At 40.5% G+C, this 23,164-nt stretch overlaps 2 protein-coding genes across 3 annotated transcripts in view; both read right to left on the bottom strand.

The window, feature by feature from the left end:
* The window catches only part of LOC128699368 (uncharacterized), a 57,025-nt gene that overhangs the window by 10,501 nt on the left and 23,360 nt on the right, over positions 1 to 23,164 (bottom strand). The gene's annotated exons all lie outside the window — the stretch shown is intronic.
* Positions 11,787 to 23,156, bottom strand: LOC128705761 (uncharacterized). Its single transcript, XM_053800894.2, has one exon. The coding sequence runs from the start codon at positions 23,066 to 23,068 to the stop codon at positions 12,422 to 12,424; it is 10,647 nt and encodes a 3,548-aa protein (XP_053656869.2). The 5' UTR covers positions 23,069 to 23,156; the 3' UTR covers positions 11,787 to 12,421.

Raw genomic sequence — 23,164 nt, 5'->3', positions numbered from 1 at the left:
TATATATATATATATATATATATATATATATACGTATATATTATCATTATTATTTTTATTATCACACTGGCCGATTCCCACCAAGGCAGGGTGGCCCGAAAAAGAAAAACTTTCACCATCATTCACTCCATCACTGTCTTGCCAGAAGGGTGCTTCACACTACAGTTTGTAAACTGCAACATTAACACCCCTCCTTCAGAGTGCAGGCACTGTACTTCCCATCTCCAGGACTCAAGTCCGGCCTGCCGGTTTCCCTGAATCCCTTCATAAATGTTACTTTGCTCACACTCCAACAGCACGTCAAGTATTAAAAACCATTTGTCTCCATTCACTCCTATCAAACACGCTCACGCATGCCTGCTGGAAGTCCAAGCCCCTCGCACACAAAACCTCCTTTACCCCCTCCCTCCAACCTTTCCCAGGCCGACCCCTACCCCGCCTTCCTTCCACTACAGACTGATACACTCTTGAAGTCATTCTGTTTCGCTCCATTCTCTCTACATGTCCGAACCACCTCAACAACCCTTCCTCAGCCCTGTGGACAACAGTTTTGGTAATCCCGCACCTCCTCCTAACTTCCAAACTACGAATTCTCTGCATTATATTCACACCACACATTGCCCTCAGACATGACATCTCCACTGCCTCCAGCCTTCTCCTCACTGCAACATTCATCACCCATGCTTCACACCCATATAAGAGCGTTGGTAAAACTATACTCTCATACATTCCCCTCTTTGCCTCCAAGGACAAAGTTCTTTGTCTCCACAGACTCCTAAGTGCACCACTCACTCTTTTTCCCTCATCAATTTTATGATTCACCTCATCTTTCATAGACCCATCTGCTGACACATCCACTCCCAAATATCTGAATACGTTCACCTCCTCCATACTCTCTCCCTCCAATCTGATATTCAATCTTTCATCACCTAATCTTTTTGTTATCCTCATAACCTTACTCTTTCCTGTATTCACCTTTAATTTTCTTCTTTTGCACACCCTACCAAATTCATCCACCAATCTCTGCAACTTCTCTTCAGAATCTCCCAAGAGCACAGTGTCATCAGCAAAGAGCAGCTGTGACAACTCCCACTTTGTGTGTGATTCTTTATCTTTTAACTCCACGCCTCTTGCCAAGACCCTCGCATTTACTTCTCTTACAACCCCATCTATAAATATATTAACCACGGTGACATCACACATCCTTGTCTAAGGCCTAATTTTACTGGGAAAAAATTTCCCTCTTTCCTACATACTCTAACTTGAGCCTCACTATCCTCGTAAAAACTCTTCACTGCTTTCAGTAACCTACCTCCTACACCATACACTTGCAACATCTGCCACATTGCCCCCCCTATCCACCCTGTCATACGCCTTTTCCAAATCCATAAATGCCACAAAGACCTCTTTAGCCTTATCTAAATACTGTTCACTTATATATTTCACTGTAAACACCTGGTCCACACACCCCCTACCTTTCCTAAAGCCTCCTTGTTCATCTGCTATCCTATTTTCCGTCTTACTCTTAATTCTTTCAATTATAACTCTACCATACACTTTACCAGGTATACTCAACAGACTTATCCCCCTATAATTTTTGCACTCTCTTTTATCCCCTTTGCCTTTATACAAAGGAACTATACATGCTCTCTGCCAATCCCTAGGTACCTTACCCTCTTCCATACATTTATTAAATAATTGCACCAACCACTCCAAAACTATATCCAAACCTGCTTTTAACATTTCTATCTTTATCCCATCAATCCCAGCTGCCTTACCCCCTTTCATTTTACCTACTGCCTCACGAACTTCCCCCACACTCACAACTGGCTCTTCCTCACTCCTACAAGATGTTATTCCTCCTTGCCCTATACACGAAATCACAGCTTCCCTATCTTCATCAACATTATATATATATATATATATATATATATATATATATATATGCCAGGTAGTAGGTTGGTAGACAGCAACCATCCAGGGAGGTACTACCGTCCTGCCAAGTGAGTGTAAAACGAAAGCCTGTGATTGTTTTACATGATGGTAGGATTGCTGATGTCTTTTGTCTGTCTCATAAATATGCAAGATTACAGGCATGTCTTGCTACTTCTACTTACACTTAGGTCACACTACACATACATGTACACATTTATTTATACACACTCATCTGAGTTTTCTTTGATTTTATCTTAATAGTTCTTGGTCTTATTACTTTTCCTTTTATATCCATGGGGAAGTGGAATAAGAATCTTTCCTCCGTAAGCCATGCGTGTTGTAAAAGTCAACTAAAATGCCGGGAACAATGGGCTAGTAACCCCTTTTCCTGTAAAGATTACTAAAAAGAATAATAAGAAGAAAATTGTTTTCTTTCTTTTTTGGGTCACCCTGCCTCGGTGGGAGACGGCCGACTTGTTGAAAAAAAAAAAAAAAAAATATAAATATATATATATATATATATATATATACATATATATATATATATATAGATATATAATATATATATATATATATATAAATTAGATTTCAAGAATGAGTTCAATCTCCTGAAAAGAGACGTGGTATTAGCAGCAGTACAAGAACATTTCCCTGGTCTCTTCCCTTTTGTTTCAGCCGGGTATAGCAAGGAATCAATGCTTCTCTTTGGAGAGCATGAAATTACATCATCGGAGGGTGTCCAACAAGGAGATCCTCTTGCACCATTTCTCTTCTGTATAGCAGTTAGGGAAATCACAGTCAGACTGACCAGCGAGCTAAACATCTGGTTCCTAGATGATGGCACACTAGCAGGTACAAAAGAGTCCCTCCTACATGACCTTACACAGGTAATGACACGGGGACAGGAAATGGGTCTCATCCTGAATCCATCCAAATGTGAAATCATCTCAGTCAGTCAACAAGTGATAAATACAGTGAGATCAAAACTACCAGGAGCAGCAGTCATTGCCCCCACAAATAGTGTCTTGCTAGGAGCACCTCTGGGAAGCAATGCCATTGACACAATTCTCAGGAAGAAATTGGAAGAGTTAAGGAGAATGGAACAACGAATAGGCAATCTGGACACCCACGATGCCTTGTACCTTCTCACAAAGTGCTTGAGTCTGCCCAGGTTGACATATTTCCTAAGATGTGCACCTTCATATGATAACCCTATACTGCACGAATATGACAGTATTCTGAGGCAGATTTTTACGAAAGTACTTAACCTTACTCTAGAAGACGGGCAGTGGAACCAAGCTACACTTCCAGTCAGACTAGGAGGCATTGGTGTCCGCAAGTCATCACAGATTGCGTTACCTGCTTTTCTGTCCTCGTATATTGCATCCAGAGAGCTTGTAGCAGCGATTCTCCCTGAACATCTTAGGGACAAGAGAGGAGTCTAGGACCAAAAATTCATTGATGGAGCAATGATCTGGGATAATCTAACGGGCTCTGGAGCCAGACCTGCTCCCCCCAACAACTACAAACAATCGCACTGGGATGGTCCAATAGTGGAAAATATTGCCTCAACAATGCTTCAGAGTGTCAGGGAAGGATAGAGCCCACCTCCTGGCAGTGAGAGCCCCTCATGCTGGGGACTTTCTGTTGGCTGTTCCCAACTCCAGCCTTGGCACACGTCTCGACCCACAGACCATCCACATCGGTGTTGCCCTTCGACTTGCCGCCCCTATTCTCGCCAAACACAGGTGTATTTGTGGCAGTGAAGCAGCAGACCGATTCGGGTACCATGGTCTTGTGTGCCATAAATCCGAGGGAAAGATTGCAAGACATGAGGAGGTTATTAACATTATCAAGAGGAGCCTCACAACAGCTGGATGCCCAGCGGTAAGGGAGCCACCCCAACTATGCAGATCTGATGGCAGCCAGAAGCGTCCAGATGGTATCACCCTTCAAGCCTGGACAGATGGGAAGCAGGTGGTGTGGGACTATACATGTGCATCTACCTTGGCTGATACCTATCTCCAATACACCAGGGAGGAAGGAGGGGCAGCTGCCAGCTTCAGGGAGTCCCAAAAGTCTAGAAAATATGGAGAACTTGCCCATCATTATATGTTTGTTCCCATAGGCTCAGAGACATTTGGCTCATGGGGAAAGAGTGCATCTAAATTCCTTAAGGAGCTGGGAAAAAGACTCATCAGGGTAACTAGGGATCTCAGGGCAGCTAGTTTTCTGTTCCAGCGGCTCAGTGCGGCTGTTCAAAGGGATAATGCCTGCTGTATTTTGGGCACACGCCCCAGCTCTGAGGAGCTGGATGAGATTTTCGCCTTATAATCGGTGATACACACGTAACAACATGTACCGTATATACCACCTTTATATCAATAATGTATCTCTTAAATCTGTACCATATTATGTAATAAAATATTCCTATTAGTAAAAAAAAAATAAATATGAAAAGATGGGGTGGTAGGGGAAGAGGAATATTCAAACGGCTTCAGGAATAAATCCAAATATTTTTCCTTGAAGCCTTTTTATCCACTTCTCCGAGGCTATGGGTCCCACAATTTACACCAGAGGTGGACCCCATCATATATATCTATATATATATATATATATATATATATATATATATATATATATATATATATATATATATATATATATATATATATATATATATATATATTTTTTTTTTTTTTTTTTTTTTCAACAAGTCGGCCGTCTCCCACCGAGGCAGGGTGACCCAAAAAAGAAAGAAAATCCCCAAAAAGAAAATACTTTCATCATCATTCAACACTTTCACCACACTCACAAATTATCACTGCTTTTGCAGAGGTGCTCAGAATACAACAGTTCAGAAGCATATACGTATAAAGATACACAACATATCCCTCCAAACTGCCAATATATGTATGTATATATATATATATATATATATATATATATATATATATATATATATATATATATATATATATATATATATATATATATATATATAAGGTTGATGGGTAGGCTCCAGGATGTACATGTTTATAGAGGGGCAACTGATATATCAGATCATTATTTAGTTGTAGCTACAGTTAGAGTAAGAGGTAGATGGGAAAAGAGGAAGGTGGCAACAACAAGTAAGAGGGAGGTGAAAGTGTATAAACTAAGGGAGGAGGAAGTTCGGGCGAGATATAAGCGACTATTGGCAGAAAGGTGGGCTAGTGCAAAGATGAGTAGTGGGGGGGTTGAAGAGGGTTGGAATAGTTTTAAAAATGCAGTATTAGAATGTGGGGCAGAAGTTTGTGGTTATAGGAGGGTGGGGGCAGGAGAAAAGAGGAGTGATTGGTGGAATGATGAAGTAAAGGGTGTGATAAAAGAGAAAAAGGTAGCTTACGAGAGGTTTTTACAAAGCAGAAGTGTTATAAGAAGAGCAGAGTATATGGAGAGTAAAAGAAAGGTGAAGAGAGTGGTGAGAGAGTGCAAAAGGAGAGCAGATGATAGAGTGGGAGAGGCACTGTCAAGAAATTTTATTGAAAATAAGAAAAAAATTTGGAGTGAGTTAAACAAGTTAAGAAAGCCTAGGGAAAGTATGGATTTGTCAGTTAAAAACAGAGTAGGGGAGTTAGTAGATGGGGAGAGGGAGGTATTAGGTAGATGGCAAGAATATTTTGAGGAACTTTTAAATGTTGAGGAAGAAAGGGAGGCGGTAATTTCATGCACTGGCCAGGGAGGTATACCATCGTTTAGGAGTGAAGAAGAGCAGAATGTAAGTGTGGTGGAAGTACGTGAGGCATTACGTAGAATGAAAGGGGGTAAAGCAGCTGGAACTGATGGGATCATGACAGAAATGTTAAAAGCAGGGGGGGATATAGTGTTGGAGTGGTTGGTACTTTTGTTTAATAAATGTATGAAAGAGGGGAAGGTACCTAGGGATTGGCGGAGAGCATGTATAGTCCCTTTATATAAAGGGAAAGGGGACAAAAGAGATTGTAAAAATTATAGAGGAATAAGTTTACTGAGTATACCAGGAAAAGTATACAGTAGAGTTATAATTGAAAGAATTAGAGGTAAGACAGAATGTAGAATTGCGGATGAACAAGGAGGCTTCAGAGTGGGTAGGGGATGTGTAGATCAAGTGTTTACATTGAAGCATATATGTGAACAGTATTTAGATAAAGGTAGGGAAGTTTTTATTGCATTTATGGATTTAGAAAAGGGATATGATAGAGTGGATAGAGGAGCAATGTGGCAGATGTTGCAAGTTTATGGAATAGGTGGTAAGTTACTAAATGCTGTAAAGAGCTTTTATGAGGATAGTGAGGCTCAGGTTAGGGTGTGTAGAAGAGAGGGAGACTACTTCCCGGTAAAAGTAGGTCTTAGACAGGGATGTGTAATGTCACCATGGTTGTTTAATATATTTATAGATGGGGTTGTAAAAGAAGTAAATGCTAGGGTATTCGGGAGAGGGGTGGGATTAAATTATGGGGAATCAAATTCAAAATGGGAATTGACACAGTTACTTTTTGCTGATGATACTGTGCTTATGGGAGATTCTAAAGAAAAATTGCAAAGGTTAGTGGATGAGTTTGAGAATGTGTGTAAAGGTAGAAAGTTGAAAGTGAACATAGAAAAGAGTAAGGTGATGAGGGTATCAAATGATTTAGATAAAGAAAAATTGGATATCAAATTGGGGAGGAGGAGTATGGAAGAAGTGAATGTTTTCAGATACTTGGGAGTTGACGTGTCGGCGGATGGATTTATGAAGGATGAGGTTAATCATAGAATTGATGAGGGAAAAAAGGTGAGTGGTGCGTTGAGGTATATGTGGAGTCAAAAAACATTATCTATGGAGGCAAAGAAGGGAATGTATGAAAGTATAGTAGTACCAACACTCTTATATGGATGTGAAGCTTGGGTGGTAAATGCAGCAGCGAGGAGACGGTTGGAGGCAGTGGAGATGTCCTGACTAAGGGCAATGTGTGGTGTAAATATTATGCAGAAAATTCGGAGTGTGGAAATTAGGAGAAGGTGTGGAGTTAATAAAAGCATTAGTCAGAGGGCAGAAGAGGGGTTGTTGAGGTGGTTTGGTCATGTAGAGAGAATGGATCAAAGTAGAATGACATGGAAAGCATATAAATCTATAGGGGAAGGAAAGAGGGGTAAGGGTCGTCCTCGAAAGGGTTGGAGAGGGGGTAAAGGAGGTTTTGTGGGAGAGGGGCTTGGACTTCCAGCAAGCGTGCATGAGCGTGTTAGATAGGAGTGAATGGAGACGAATGGTACTTGGGACCTGACGATCTGTTGGAGTGTGAGCAGGGTAATATTTAGTGAAGGGATTCAGGGAAACCGGTTACAGTGGACCCCCGCATACCGATGGCATCACATAACGATTAATCCGCATACCGCTTGCTTTAATCGCAAAAATTTTGCCTCGAATACCGCTTAAAAACCCGCTCACCGATTTTCGTCCGAGACGCGTCCAATGTGCGCCCTCACCCAGCCTCACATGTGCCGCCCGTGCCATTGTTTACCAGGCAGCCTCCGCGCTAACATCCAAGCATACACTCGGAATATTTCGTATTATTACAGTGTTTTCGGTGGTGTTTCTGGAAAATAAGTGACCATGGGCCCCAAGAAAGCTTCTAGTGCCAACCGTACACCAATAAGGGTAAGGATACCCATTGAAATGAAGAAAGAGATCATTGATAAGTATGAAAGTGGAGTGCGTATTGCCGACCTAGTCAAGTTGTACAAGAAACCCCAATCAACCATCGCTACTATTGTGGGCACCAAAAAGACAATCAAGAAAGCTGTTGTTGCCAAAGGTTTAACTGTGTTTTCGAAACAAAGATCGCAAGTGATGGAAGATGTTGAGAGACTCTTATTGGTGTGGATAAATGAAAAACAGCTAGCAGGAGATAGCGTCTCTCAAGCGATCATATGTGAAAAGGCTAGGAAGTTGCATGAGGATTTAATTAAAAAAATGCCTGCAACTAGTGATGTGAGTGAATTTAAGGCCAGCAAAGGTTGGTTTGAGAGATTTAAGAAGCGTAGTGGCATCCATAGTGTGATAAGGCATGGTGAGGCTGCCAGTTCGGACCACAAAGCAGCTGAAAAATATGTGCAGGAATTCAAGGAGTATATAGAAACTGAAGGACTGAAACCTGAACAAGTGTTTAATTGTGATGAAACAGGCCTGTTCTGGAAGAAAATGCCAAGCAGGACCTACATTACTCAGGAGGAAAAGGCACTCCCAGGACATAAGCCTATGAAAGACAGGCTTACTCTTCTCATGTGTGCCAATGCTACTGGTGATTGCAAAGTGAAGCCTTTATTAGTGTATCACTCTGAAACTCCCAGAGCGTTCAGGCAAAAGAATGTCCTCAAGGATAATTTGTGTGTGCTGTGGAGGGCAAACAGTAAGGCATGGGTCACTAGGGAATTTTTCTATAACTGGTTACACCATGCATTTGCCCCCAATGTGAAAGATTACCTAACTGAAAAGAAATTAGAACTTAAGTGCCTCCTGGTGTTAGACAATGCCCCTGGTCATCCTACAGACGTGGCAGAGCGACTTTATGGGGACATGAGCTTCATTAAGGTGAAGTTTTTGCCTCCTAATACCACTCCTCTCCTGCAGCCCATGGACCAGCAGGTTATTTCCAACTTCAAGAAACTGTACACAAAAGCTCTGTTTGAAAGGTGCTTTGTAATGACCTCAGAAACTCAACTGACTCTAAGAGAGTTTTGGAGAGATCACTTTAATATCCTCAATTGTGTAAACCTTATAGGTAAGGCTTGGGAGGAAGTGACTAAGAGGACCTTGAACTCTGCTTGGAAGAAACTGTGGCCAGAATGTGTAGAGAAAAGGGATTTTGAAGGGTTTGAGGCTAACCCTGAGAGGATTATGCCAGTTGAGGAATCCATTGTGGCATTGGGAAAGTCCTTGGGGTTGGAGGTTAGTGGGGAGGATGTGGAAGAGTTGGTGGAGGAGGACAATGAAGAACTAACCACTGATGAGCTGATAGATCAACTTCAAGAGCAAGAGGCCAGACCTGGGGAAACTGGTTCAGAGGAGGGGAGAGAGAAATTGAAGAAGTTGCCTACTACAAAGATAAAGGAAATCTGTGCAAAGTGGCTTGAAGTGCAAACCTTCATGGATGAAAATCACCCTCACACAGCTATTGCAAGCCGTGCTGGTGATTATTACACTGACAATGTTGTGAAACACTTTAGGCAAGTCATAAAGGAATGAGAGGTACAGGCCACTATGGACAGATATCTTGTGCGAAAGAAGTCCAGTGACTCTGAAGCTGGCCCTAGTGGCATTAAAAAAAGAAGGGAAGTAACCCCAGAAAAGGACTTACTACCTCAAGTCCTAATGGAAGGGGATTCCCCTTCTAAACAGTAAGAAGATAATGCTCTCCCCTCCTCCCATCCCATCAATCATCACCAGATCTTCAATAAAAGTAAGTGTCATGTAAGTGTGCATGCCTTTTTCAGTTTGTGTGTATTAAAATTAATATTTCATGTGGTAAAAAAAAATTTTTTTTCATACTTTTGGGTGTCTTGCACGGATTAATTTTATTTCCATTATTTCTTATGGGGAAAATTCATTCACATAACGATTATTTCGCATAACAATTACCCCTCTTGCACGGATTAAAATCGTTAACCGGGGGTCCACTGTATTTTCATATAGTCGGACTTGAGTCCTGGAAATGGGAAGTACAATGCCTGCACTTTAAAGGAGGGGTTTGGGATATTGGCAGTTTGGAGGGATATGTTGTGTATCTTTATATGTGTATGCTTCTAGACTGTTGTATTCTGAGCACCTCTGCAAAAACAGTGATAATGTGCGAGTGTGGTGAAAGTGTTGAATGATGATGAAAGTATTTTCTTTTTGGGGATTTTCTTTCTTTTTTGGGTCACCCTGCCTCGGTGGGAGACGGCCGACTTGTTGAAAAAAAAAAAAAATATATATATATAATATATATATATATATATATACACACACGTATATATATATATATATATATATACACGTATATATATATATACAGCTGACCCCCGGTTAACGATATTTTTTCACTCCAGAAGTATGTTCAGGTGCCAGTACTGACCGAATTTGTTCCCATAAGGAATATTGTGAAGTAGATTAGTCCATTTCAGACCCCCAAACATACACGTACAAACGCACTTACATAAATACACTTACATAATTGGTCGCATTCGGAGGTGATCGTTATGCGGGGGTCCACTGTGTATATATACAGTGGACCCCCGCATAGCGACTTTAATCCGTGCAAGAGGGCTCATTGTTATGCAAAATGATAGGTATGCGAATGAATTTTCCCCATAAGAAATAATGGAAATCAAATTAAACCGTGCAAGACACCCAAAAGTGGCCTGGTGGTTAACGCTCTCGCTTCACACGGTGAGGGCCTGGGTTCGATTCCCAGCCAGAGTAGAAACATTGGACGTGTTTCTTTCCACCTGTTGTCTATGTTCCCCATCAGTAAAATGGGTACCTGGGTGTTAGTCGACTGGTGTGGGTCGCATCCTGGGACACTGACCTAAGGAGGCCTGGTCACAGACCGGGCCGCGGGGGCGTTGACCCCCGGAACTCTCTCCAGATAAACTCCAGATAAACCACATGAAATATACATTTTCCTACACACAAAGAGAAGGATACATGCACAATAGTAGAGTAGTACATGCACAATATATATTGTGCACGTACTACTCTACTAAATGAAGAATAAATGACACTTACCTTTATTGAAGATGCAGCAATGACTGATGAGACACTGTGTCCTGGGAGTGCCTTTTCCTCCTGAGTACTGTAGGTCCTGTTTGGCATTTTCTTCCAGAACAGGCCTTGTCATACTGTGTATGCCACTACGATTCTTAAATCTCTCAAACCAACCTTTGCTGGCTTTAAATTCACCAATATGAGCACTAGTTCCAGGCATTTTTCCCTGTTCACCTGGGTGTTAGTCGACTGGTGTGGGTTGCATCCTGGGAGACAAGATTAAGGACCCCAATGGAAATAAGTTAAGACAGTCTTCGATGACACTGACTTTTTTGGGTTATCCTGGGTGGCAAATCCTCTGGGGTTAATTGTTTCTTGGTATTCTCAATAAGCCACACCAACAACGGTGCTACAGCAGCAGCAGCAGCAGCAGCAGCTGACAGTGCTACAGCAGCAGCAGACGATGCTACAGCAGCAGCAGACGGTACTACAGCAGCAGCAGACGGTACTACAGCAGCAGCAGCAGCTGACGGTGGTACAGCAGCAGCAGCTGACGGTGCTACAGCAGCAGCAGCAGCTGACAGTGCAGCAGCAGCAGCTGACAGTGGTACAGCAGCAGCAGCAGCTGTACCACCAATAGTAGCGATGCTTGATTGGGGTTTATTATACAACCTGGCCAGCTCGGAGACACGCACTCCACTTTCATACTTATCAATGATCTTTTTCTTCATCTCTATAGTAATTCTCACCCTTATTGCTGTAGGGTTGGCACTAGAAGCTTTCTTGGGGCCCATGGTCACTTATTTTGCAGATAAAATCACCAAAAACACTGTAATAATACGAAATGTTCCGATTGTATGCTTGGATGTTACCACGGAGGCTGGCTGGTAAACAATGCCACCGGCGGCACATGTGAGGCTGGCTAAGGGCGCACATTGGACGCGTCTCGGACGAACAGCGGTGAGCGGGTTTTTGAGCGGTATGCGAGGCAAAATTTTTGCGATAAAAGCGAGCGGTATGCGGATTAAACGTTATGTGATGCCGACGGTATGCGGGGGTCCACTGTATATGTATGTATGTATGTATGTATGTATGTATGTATATATATATATATATATATATATATATATATATATATATATATATATATATATATATATATATATACAGTGGACCCCCGGTTAACGATATTTTTTCACTCCAGAAGTATGTTCAGGTGCCAGTACTGACTGAATTTGTTCCCATAAGGAATATTGTGAAGTAGATTAGTCCATTTCAGACCCCCAAACATACGCGTACAAACGCACTTACATAAATACACTTACATAATTGGTCGCATTCAGAGGTGATCGTTATGCGGGGGTCCACTGTATATATATATATATATATATATATATATTTTTTTTTTTTTTTTCAACAAGTCAGCCGTCTCCTACCGAGGCAAATAATAGATATTAACCTAATTTGCATTTAAATTAAACAACATATACAAAGTTCATCAGAACATACTGAAGTCTTTTCATATATGTATGTACAAGTTCTAAATAATGGTGAGCACACCAACAAAAATATCCTGCCAAAAAACTGCTTCTCTTAAATAATTTCTTTAATTTATATAAAATATAAGGTACAATAAAAGTGTCAAAGATAATTGATCCTTGCAAAAAAAAAAAATTTGCTTCATACTTTAACAATTAAAAACTGTAACACAAGTAGTACTTGATAGGTGCAAATCTAGTCTCATTTTTTGATATTCCATGTATCTTTAATGAAATCCTTTTCTGCTGTAGTGTTCAAGGCCTTAACATTTACTAATCGACCAAGTCCTGAATGTGTGCCTACAAAGATCCAAGTATGGGCACTTATGTTATTATTCCAAGAAACGGAAGTAACTGCCATCATTGGATAGCAAGCAACCGGACCTGGTTCCATGCTATCCGAACGCTTACGTTCTGCCATTTCAGCACTTGGGATTTGGTTAAAATCTTCAATGTCTTGATCAAAGAACACAAGACCATAATTTTGCACTGTCTCAAAATATGTTCTTGGCCACTCTACATAAGTTGCTGGACAAAGACCATCCTCCTCAACAGTGTCTTTCAATTCTTGTCCTTGTCGTGGCTTTTTGCTTTTCTTGGAGACCTTTCCTTGTAATTTTTCAGGTCCCCGAAACTGCTTTGAATCCTGACAAACACGAAAAGAGACAATCGAATCTTGAGAAATATTTTTCAACCGCACTGATAATAAAGGAACCTTCCGTTTTGATGGGATTTTATCATTTTCATAATTTCTAAAGAGTTGCTGTTGTACTGTGATCATCACTTCACCAGCAGAATCACCCTGAGCTACTGCATTCATCCAGTCAGAACCAGAGAGGGACCACACTGGTGCATTAGATGAGAGTACATTACGAGACTGAATACCAAAAAAACCATTTTCACGGAAACAAGTGCTGGTATTTGTAAGACCATAGACATCATCAAATGCAATAAAGCAACCAGCCCAATGGGACAGCCAAACTGCATCTAATACTAGTCCTTTACGTGTTATACTTAAAGGCATGTCTGTGTTCTCTAAATCCCAGAACTTGTAAGTTCGGTCATTACCACCACTTAACAGATTTCGGCCATCTGTGGTAGGACAAAATGCAACTACGGAGCAGACACCATTGTGTGCCAGAAAAGAATTCACGGGATATAAGGTGAAATTATTTTGGTTATCACTAACTTTTACTAAAGGAGATGAACAACTCATATCCCAAATGTATACAACACCAGATGAAAAAGCTCCAGCAACATAAGAATGTCCTTTCCCACGGCACCAGTCAATATTAAGACACTGGGCTTCATCTTTATATGTCTTACCTGGGCTTAGTGTTACTTTTGGTAATGCCTTGTATATTCCTGCATCTGACATATAAACGTTACTATAGTGTGGAACTGAAAATATACGTACAGTTCCATCAGAACATGCAGCAGCTAAAAGACCTAATCTGGGTAAAGTATCTGTCTTCATACAAGCATCATCAATAAAATCGTAAGTACCCGAGGGACACCATACTAATGACCATACATTTCCAAAGTCATGGGCAATACCAAACAAAAATTTTGCAGTTTGTTCACCATTTCCCATAGGATATGAGAATGCCCAAATCTGTATCAGCCCTTCATGAACAGCTGATTTAAGAATGTGATATTTCTCTTCAGGTGAGGAGAGAGAAGACACAGCCAAATACTGCATATCTGAAGAGAGAGAGACTGATGAAGGCTGTGGGCACCATGCAGATGCTACAATAGGTCCGCCACAGAATATGGCATAACCTTTTCCTTGTTTTGCTCCATTTAACTGATTTAATTCTTGCCATTCTTGATCCGATTGACTAATTTCACTAGTCACCATTTCAATTTTAAACTTCGGACTATGCTTAACCGATGGTAAATATTTAGCAGCTAGTTGTTCATGGAGCACACTCCAATTCTCTTTCAACACAGGACAGTCTAAAAAGAGATTTTCTGAAACTGTACTGTTCAAAAATTCCAGTGTCCAACTTAGTGAAGGTAGAAATGGCTTTAGTTGTCCACCTGTTCTTGCATAATTCCTAGTTAAATTCCTTAAGTCTTCATATTCATCATCTGATGTCTCAATGTCACTTTCTTCCAAGGACTGTGTAAATACATCAGGATGAGCTGAAGTGATGTGGTTAATAATGTCGTCTTCTATAGTCGTAATAAAGTTGCAAACTTTACAGTTGAATGTCTTTTTAGTAAGCAAAAAGGGACAATTCTGAAAGTGCTTACGTCCCATATAAATTGTTGCAAATGTATGTGTGCATCCTTCATTAACACAAGATGCTTTCCCGTGATTAGCAATATCATCTTTCCATCTCTTATTGCATTCCTCACTGACACTTCCATTCAGCTCTACATAGAACCGTGAAAGGTTGAGTTCCTTATGATAATCATCTTCAGCATCACATGCATTCTCACACTCACCAGTTCTGGTGCTGTGCCATACTTGCAATCTGGCATTGCAGTTTGCAGCAGCCTTGCGTCTTGGTCTAAGGTCTGAGACTGTTAAATCTGGCTTCTTTTTGGGCTGTACCAGTTTTTCCGAGTGCTTATTTTTCATGTGAGCATCTATGCTATAATATCTAAATTCTCTATGACATATTTTACAAGCTACATTAAGATCTTCTGAGTTTACTCCACAGTGTAATTTATGTTTTATGAATCCTACGGGACTTCGAAATAAATGAAAACATGTTGTACATTTCAGAGTTTTACCTGCTTTTATTGTACTGACAAATATATCCTTAACCTCATCTTCAGTAAATTCTTGATTCTCGCCATCAGGTCTTGCTAACCCATTGTGGTCAGTTTGAGCATGCAATATGAAGTCCTTCATAGAATTACACATAGAACCACATTTACCACATTTTACTTCACCTTCTGACTGAGGTAAGCTAGAATATAATTCCTTTTGTTTTTTAGCTTTCAAACAACCTTTACTTTTTCTCCCACGCCTTTTTGTACAAGGTACTGGTAAAGTACTCTGTTCCCCAGCCATATTTGTTTCTTGGGGTTCATCCACAACCAATGGCATAGAAACATTTTCATTATCATCTTCACATACAGGAATTGATGGAAGGTAATCAGATATTGTTTTTCCACTATCTAAAATATTATCTTCTGACTGAAGTCTACTATCTGGCTGACTTAATTCTGTTTTTACTCTGACTTCTTCACCTTCATCATTGAATTCCAGCAATCCTGTTTTCTTTAAAACAATTGGATCTGCCACAGCCTCCTTTGAGTTCATAAACTTCACAGGTGAGTATGCTGAAAATTTGTAACCACTATTAATTTTACTGCGTGGAGAAGAGGCATCAGTTACGAGACCAGTCCACCAATCTTTAAGCTTCAGTTTTCTGCCACCACGTGACACATGCTCAAATTTTTCTACTGCTGATGACTTCTCATCACCTTTATTAATATTCTTGATGAGGTGATTTCTGCTGAATTTTTCAACACTCTCACAAGTTTCTCTCAAGCTTTCTAAACTTTCATTTGTAGAGAATGACCACTTATCAATCATGGCCTGATCATTCAGCAGATTTCCCTGTGATCTTTCAGCCATTTCATATGTATCAAACATGTCATTTTGGTATAGGTTCACTTCTCCCAATGAGCAATTCATTTCTAAAGATGCTGCTGGACTGTCGCAAACATCAGCTGCATTGCACCATTTCCCTCTTCCTCGTCCTCTTCCTCTTCCTCTTCCCCTTCCTCTACCTTTTATCTTACCTCTACCTCTCCTCCCTCTACCTCTTGATGCAGTTTTAGTTGCTTCAAATTCTTGAGAGTTTGAAAATGCACAGATTTTATTACCTTCCTCATTAATTCCAAGTGTTGAATTTTCAGTTTCATTCTCACTTGCATGACTATGTTCAACTGGGACTTCTGAAACTACTTTGTAACTCTCTATGATTTCTTCTGAATCACAGCTGTGTTGAACAGGACTCATTTTTTCTCTTTCATTTATAAACGAGTTTAACATGTGACTATTTCTTGGTAGGCAAAGCTCAGGAGTGTTATGTGTATGATCATGGGCTTGTGCCCCCCTTTCAGAAATATTATTTTGACTTTCACCATCTGATACAAAGCCATACAAACTTGCATCTACTTCTTTATTAGTTAATAAATGGGTTTCATTTCTTTTAACGTCACTTGAAAATTCTTTACCGTCTTTAATCACCCTTACAAAACTGATATCTGAATGTGAGCCAACATTTAGTTCCTTGTAGATTAATGAATCATTCACATTTGTAGTTAAATGTGTTTCTTCTTTCATTGTTATATCTATTACTTTTGTCTCTAAAACATTCATTTCTTTTTCAGTTATAGTTTTTGTATTTGATTTAAAAGTTTCATTTTTTACTGCATCAGAAGCCCATTTTTTAGGGATTTGAGTCACCTGTGTAGGTTCTTGTGAGCTACGAACTTCAGCTGTATCTGAAAGGGAAATTTTCACACCAGCAGCCTTAGAAAGCAAACCTGAGGTAACTACATTCATCAGCTGGCTGTCTAAAAGATTTCCTGATTCTGATGTATTCTTTGCATTTTGCTCTTCTTGATTGATATCACTCACCCTGGAATTTTGTTGAGAAGCTCGCCTGTCTTCCACTGATTTAGATACATGCTTTGTTTTTTTTACTTCACTTTGATCTATATTTGAACCCTCTACCACTGAAGGAATATGAACTTGCCCTTCAGTTTCTTCTATTTTCTCATTTTGCCTTTCAAATCCAATTATGTCTGTTAACATCTTAGTAGAATCTACCTGTTTCCCCTCACAATCACTAGAGCTTTCTTCAAACACAGTTGAATCATATGTCTCATCCACATCTTCAAAAGAAATTTCTTGTTTGTGAGGACTTGAATATTCACCCTTTACAGTAAGTGAATATTCAATTTCAGCTCTTCCTTCCACTGTACTTTTAGATTCCTTCATGAGGGCATTATCACCACTTTCTAAATTAAAACTGGAACCAGTAATATGACAGCTATTTACACTAAAGTTTTTATCCTCTAACTGCTGTCCTGCATCTGCATGCGAAATTTTATGCTGCTGCTGCTCTTCCATTTCCATCATATCGTGTGTTATATCCCCATGCACGTCATCATTAACTTCAGAGACTTTCTTACAGTGGTTGTTAGAAGGCTCTAATGTACATTTGTCAGTATTCTCTGAAAAGTCTTCAGTTTGAATTTGCACACTCACATGCTTAACAGAGGGTGGATAGGTAGTCCTATGACTAATAGAATTTCTAGGTGAATTCAAAGCAAATGAGGATCTAGATGGCTGATTGATACTATTACTTAGAATGGACTGCAAAAACACCGGATTATTACTTGTGAATGTTCCAGTCGATGGATCAAACTCACCCAAAATCTGTGGAGCAACAAATTCTGGCCTTTGAACACTGTCATCACCAAGACCAAAATTAGCAATATTTTTTGCTTCTTGGACAGCTACATGAGATCCCTGTTGAGGTGAATACATTACCTGTTCCAACATTTCAGTTGCTTGGTAACTTGTAGGACGTTCATCACATGGAATATTAATTAAAGGCAAATTGTTCTCTCCTGGCAAATGCTGTGTATCAAGTTGTGGCCTTTGTGATACATGCCTCAGTGTTTCTGTTGACTGCTGAACTGCCTCTAATTGTTGGCCTTCACCTGATTTCAAATGTGTAGGTGGCCTATGAGAAGTTATCCTTGAAACTTTGCCAGGCATTGTCATCTCTAAATTTGAAAATAAACATTTTTCAGCTGATGCTGTCTTATCAAGTACCATAACTTTCTCATCAGCAATTAATGTTGTTGTTTGTCTCTGAGGTTCCTGGGTATCAGCAGATGTTTGTAACCTATGGACAGGTGCAGATGTCTGATGAATTTCAGTTTTAACTGCAGAATGGGTCAAAGGAGATGTCTGAAGAGATACAGTGGATTTGCCCATAAGTACAGGAGAAGATATCTGAAGAGATGGCAAAGATGCTTGAGAAGAGACTGTACTTGGGAGCAGAGTTGGTATGTTGCAAGTGAGAGATGATGCAGATGTACAACAGGTTGGTGATGCCTGGTGGTTTGTGCACTCTTTTGAAGTGTGGAGAAATAATGGTGATGAACAAGATGCAGGCAAAGTGTGTTGGCATGCATATGAATCAGAATAGGGTGTACAAGATGAGGGTATCAATGAAGCATGAGCTGCAAGTGGCAGAGAGGAGCTTGCTGGTGATGCTGACTGGAGTGTTCTAGAAATATTTGTTAAAGATACTGGAAGAGATATTGCTGATGATACCTTTTGCAATGATGAGTCTAGATATGCTGTTGATGGGTGTGTTGCTAGACAGTCTGGGAGTGTTTCTGGGTGTACTGTTGGTGACTCTCTATGTGGTGTGGGTGATTCTTGGGGTGCTGGTTGTTTTCTTAGAGATGAGGACGGTGAAACTTTATAAACTATCGGTAATTCTCTATATTTTGGCAATTCTAAGTGCCTTATTGGTGATGCTGAGTGCAATGCTGGTAATGCTGAGTGCAATGTTAGTGAAGCAGTGTGGGGCAATGATGAATCTGATGTACTGTATAGTGTTGATGTACTGTGTCGTGTTGGTGATGCAGTATGTGTTGGTGATGCAGTGTGTCGTGTTGGTGATGCAGTGTGTCGTGTTGATGACGCAGTGTGTTGTGTTGGTGATGCAGTGTGTCGTGCTGGTGATGAAGTGTGTCGTGTTGGTGACGCAGTGTGTCGTGTTGGTGATGCAATGTGCTGCATTGGTGTACAGTGTGGTGCTGGTGATGCAGTGTTTGGGACTGGTGATTCAGTCTTTTGAATTAGTGAAGTAATATGTGGCACTGGTGATGCAATGTGTAGTGCTGGTGATGCAATGTGTAGTGCTGGTGATGCAACATGTGGCACTGGTGATGCAATGTGTGGTGCTGGTGATGCAATGTGTGGCAATGGTGATACAATGTGTGGCACTGGTGATGCAATGTGTGGCACTGGTGATGCAATGTGTGGCACTGGTGATGGAATGTGTGGTGCTGATGATTCAGTGTGTGGTGCTGGTGATTCGGTGTATGGCGGTGGTGATGCAGTATGTAGTGCTGGTGATGCAGTGTGTGGCATCGGTGATGCAGGGTGTAGTGTTGGTGATGCAGTGTGTGATGTTGGTGATGCAATGTGTAGTGTCAGTGATGCAGAGTGTACTGTTGTGGAGCACAGTGTAGGTGATGCAGTGTGTGGCATCACTGATGCAGTGTGTGGCGTTGGTAATGCAGTGTGCAGTGTTGGTGATGCAGTGTGCAGTGCTGTTGATGTGGAGTACAGTGTGGGTGATGCAGAGTGTGGCATCAGTGATAAAGTGTGTGGCACTGGTGATGCACTGTGTGGCCCCGGTGATGTAGAGTGTCGTGATGTTGATGTGGAGCACAGTGTAGGTGATGCAGTGTGTGGCATCAGTGATGCAGAGTGTGACATCACTGATGCAGTGTGTGGCGTCGGTAATGCAGTGTGCAGTGTTGGTGATGCAGTGTGCAGTGCTGTTGATGTGGAGTACAGTGTGGGTGATGCAGAGTCTGGCATCAGTGATAAAGTGTGTGGCGTCAGTGATGCAGAATGTGGCGTCGGTGATGCAGAATGTGGCCTCAGTGATGCAGTGTGTGGCACTGGTGATGCACTGTGTGGCCCCGGTGATGTAGAGTGTCGTGATGTTGATGTGGAGTATGGTGTGGGTGATGCACATTGTTTCACTTGTGATGTGGAGTGCAGTGTTGTAGAAGTGGAATGTGGTATTTGTAAAGCAGCATGTGGTTTTAGTGACATGGAGTTTAATGCTGGTGATTCAGAGTATGGTCTTAGTGACATGGAGCATAGTGCTGGCAATGTGGTGTGTACTGGTGGTGAATCTATGTTTTCCAATGCTGAATTCATTATTAGTTGCGGTGTTGATGATACAGAGTATGTCGTTGTGCGTACTGTGGATACTGAACATGTTGTTGATGTTGCACAGCCTGATGTATGCAAGGTTGGTGATGATGATATATTCCCTAACATACCTAATGTACTATTCCATTCACCATCATTATTACTGTCAGACTTGCTAGTCTGTAGACTGCAAGTTAAAAATGATGAGCATAATGACTGGGAAGCACTTTGGGAAGTAGAATGGTCATCAATCTGTGATCTATCACATTTTGTAATCTGTAAGCTTGAAACAATCTCATCACTGAAAAGGCTATTCTCATCACAACCCGGTATAGAAATGCCTTGAAGGGTTGTTACAGACAAATTGCAAGATTTACCAGCACCACATACAACAGCACTTGATGTACAATGTTTCACATTATCCTGATTTGATTTAAATGACTGTGGACTTCGAGAAAATACTTGTATAGGTGATGATGCTTGAAGTTTTTCTGTCATATTTTCAGTATTCAGAGTTAAACCAGGTTGGACACTGTAAGAGGAAGACCTTCTATTAACATGATCAGGGGCTTCTGCCGATTCTGTTAAAAGTTTATTCTGTGTTACAGATGTCAGTGATTTGTGGTGAGATTCCAGCATAACTGTCACTGACACTGGAAGAGTAATTTTACTAACTGAAGATGGGATAGGGTGGGATCTTGGTACAACAAAAGCTTCCGAAATACCAAAGATTCTTGAGGATTGTAGACTGGGCAAGGCACTACAAGGTCTTTGTGGTCTTTCATCTGAGGTTAAAGGAGTAATTGTAACCGTAGCTCCCCCATTAATAACTGTTTTGCTACTATCTTCTGGAGTGGTCACAACTGATAGTGTGGCAAATGAAGTCTGGCTTAAAGGTGCCACACTCTGAGCATGTGGAGGTATGCGAGCTTTTGTTTGTATGTATGAAACTCTTGCAGATTCTTCTGCTTCAGCTACAGTGCGACATCTATTTGAACGAGAATAAGTTTTCACTACTTTTGAAGGTTCTATGCTGGGTATAGTTTCACTTAATTCTAATGTATTTGCATTTATTGTTTTACTACTGACTGACTTGCTATCAGTCATATGTTTAGCTGAAGGACTAAGCAATTCAATTGTATTATTATGTTTCTTAGTCAATGTTTCATTTACTTTCTGCATCGATGAAATTTTTGAAATAGAAGAAACAAGAGAATGACTTTCAAGTAAGCTTTGCTGTTGATTATTGGAAGAAATTTTTGAACAAAGTGGTTCATCAAGAGAAGCTCCAGAAGAAAATATCCCCATTTTTAAGGACATTTCACTGTGTGAAGTAGTGGGACTTCCAGTTTCTTCATATTCAGCAGACATTAAGCTGCTTCTGTCAATGAGTTCCAATGAGCTGTCTGTACGTTTTGTAACATCTATGTGCATACCACTTACATTCTCTTGATTTCCCAGTGCATGATCGATTTGATAAGATCCAGATGAAGATGACCTCTTGATTGTAGATTGCAAATTAGCAGGGCGAGCGTTTAAGAAATTTTTATCGTCCTTAAATTTTTTGGAATCTCCAAGCTTCCGAGACTCCTCAAGTAACCTGGCTGCAAGTTCAATTTTTTTTAGAGCAGCTGCTTCTCGTTGTTTTAGTGCCTCCTCCTTTTCCTTTAATATCATTTCTTGTTCATATAAAGCACGCCATGTGCGTTCTTGAGCCTCCTCCTCTTGTTGTTTCACTGCTGCCTCTGCTCTTTGAAGTTGCTGTGCTCTCTCCGCTAACTCTCGTTTTTTAAGGCGAACTGGAGTAGTAAATAAACCTTCTTCTTCCTCCCATACACTTTCAGTTGCAGTAGGCATTACGTTATGGTCAAAATGCGCATCCTCTGGAATGCTAAACTGCTCAAATATGTGTGTACTTTCTTTTTTGCCTAAGCCAGGAAAAGGAGGAGTTGAAACTTTCTGTAGAGATCTTCCCCCTTGAGGACATATCTTTGCCTTGATGTGTGACTTAGGAAAGGGCCGAATTCCTGGCGAACAATAGACTCTAGTTTCACAATTCTGAAAATGACTTCCACCTTCATCACTCTCATCACTAGTATACCCTGTGGAATATGGAACTTTAAGACTACCTTTTCTTTTACGAGTTTCATAAGCATTTCCATGAGGGTGTTCAATGTATTTACGCTTGATACCTGATGTAGTAGGATAAACTGAACTAGTATGATTGCTGCACATTAATGAAGTTTTCAATGACTTGACAACAGGCCTACAGCAAGAGCTATTTGAAGTTGTTTGTTCTCCGAGATTATCTTTCCCATGTAGATTACTTCCTTCATTCAATAATCTTGAGGAATTTTCAAAATCTGTACCAAATGGTAAAGACATTAACTGTTCACCTCCACTTCTATTTCTTACTCTCTGAAATGCAGATGAACTATCCAGTACATTAGTTCCTTCACATATTCTTTGTTTCTCATAGTCTACAATTCTTAACTGCTTAGGTGTAGAATGGTATGAACAAAGCAATGCAGAGGAATTATATGGAATTGGATCTGTATTTAATTCCCTTGGATAGGGATGACTTTTGGATAAATGATACTGAGCTCTGGACCGCTGGTGTTGGGGTATGCAATTAATTGAGGGATCATGTTCATTTTTTGTCAACCTTATATATGCAGTATTTTTCTGTTGACAATGATAATCAGACTCTGGTTGAACATTTTTCTCTTCTTTAGCAGGATGAGAATTAAAAATCAGTGGCGCATCAATGCCCCTTTGTCTCTCCACTGCATCACCTTCACTCATTACCCTCTTTCTACTTCTAAAATCAGAGTCCAAGCTGCGAATTTGAATATTTTGCCTACCCTCTGCATGGATATGAAAAAAATGGTCATCTAACATATGAGATGATGCAAATTTCTTATTACAGAATTTGCACACCAGATGCTCCAGTGGCTTAGAACTTCTATAACACTGTTGAAAATGAAGAGATAGGTT

This window comes from Cherax quadricarinatus, chromosome 61, assembly GCF_038502225.1.
Source record: "Cherax quadricarinatus isolate ZL_2023a chromosome 61, ASM3850222v1, whole genome shotgun sequence".
Classification (NCBI taxonomy): domain Eukaryota; kingdom Metazoa; phylum Arthropoda; class Malacostraca; order Decapoda; family Parastacidae; genus Cherax; species Cherax quadricarinatus.
The sequence above is the reverse complement of the archived record's forward strand: the minus strand, read 5'-3'. Positions and strand labels throughout refer to the sequence as shown.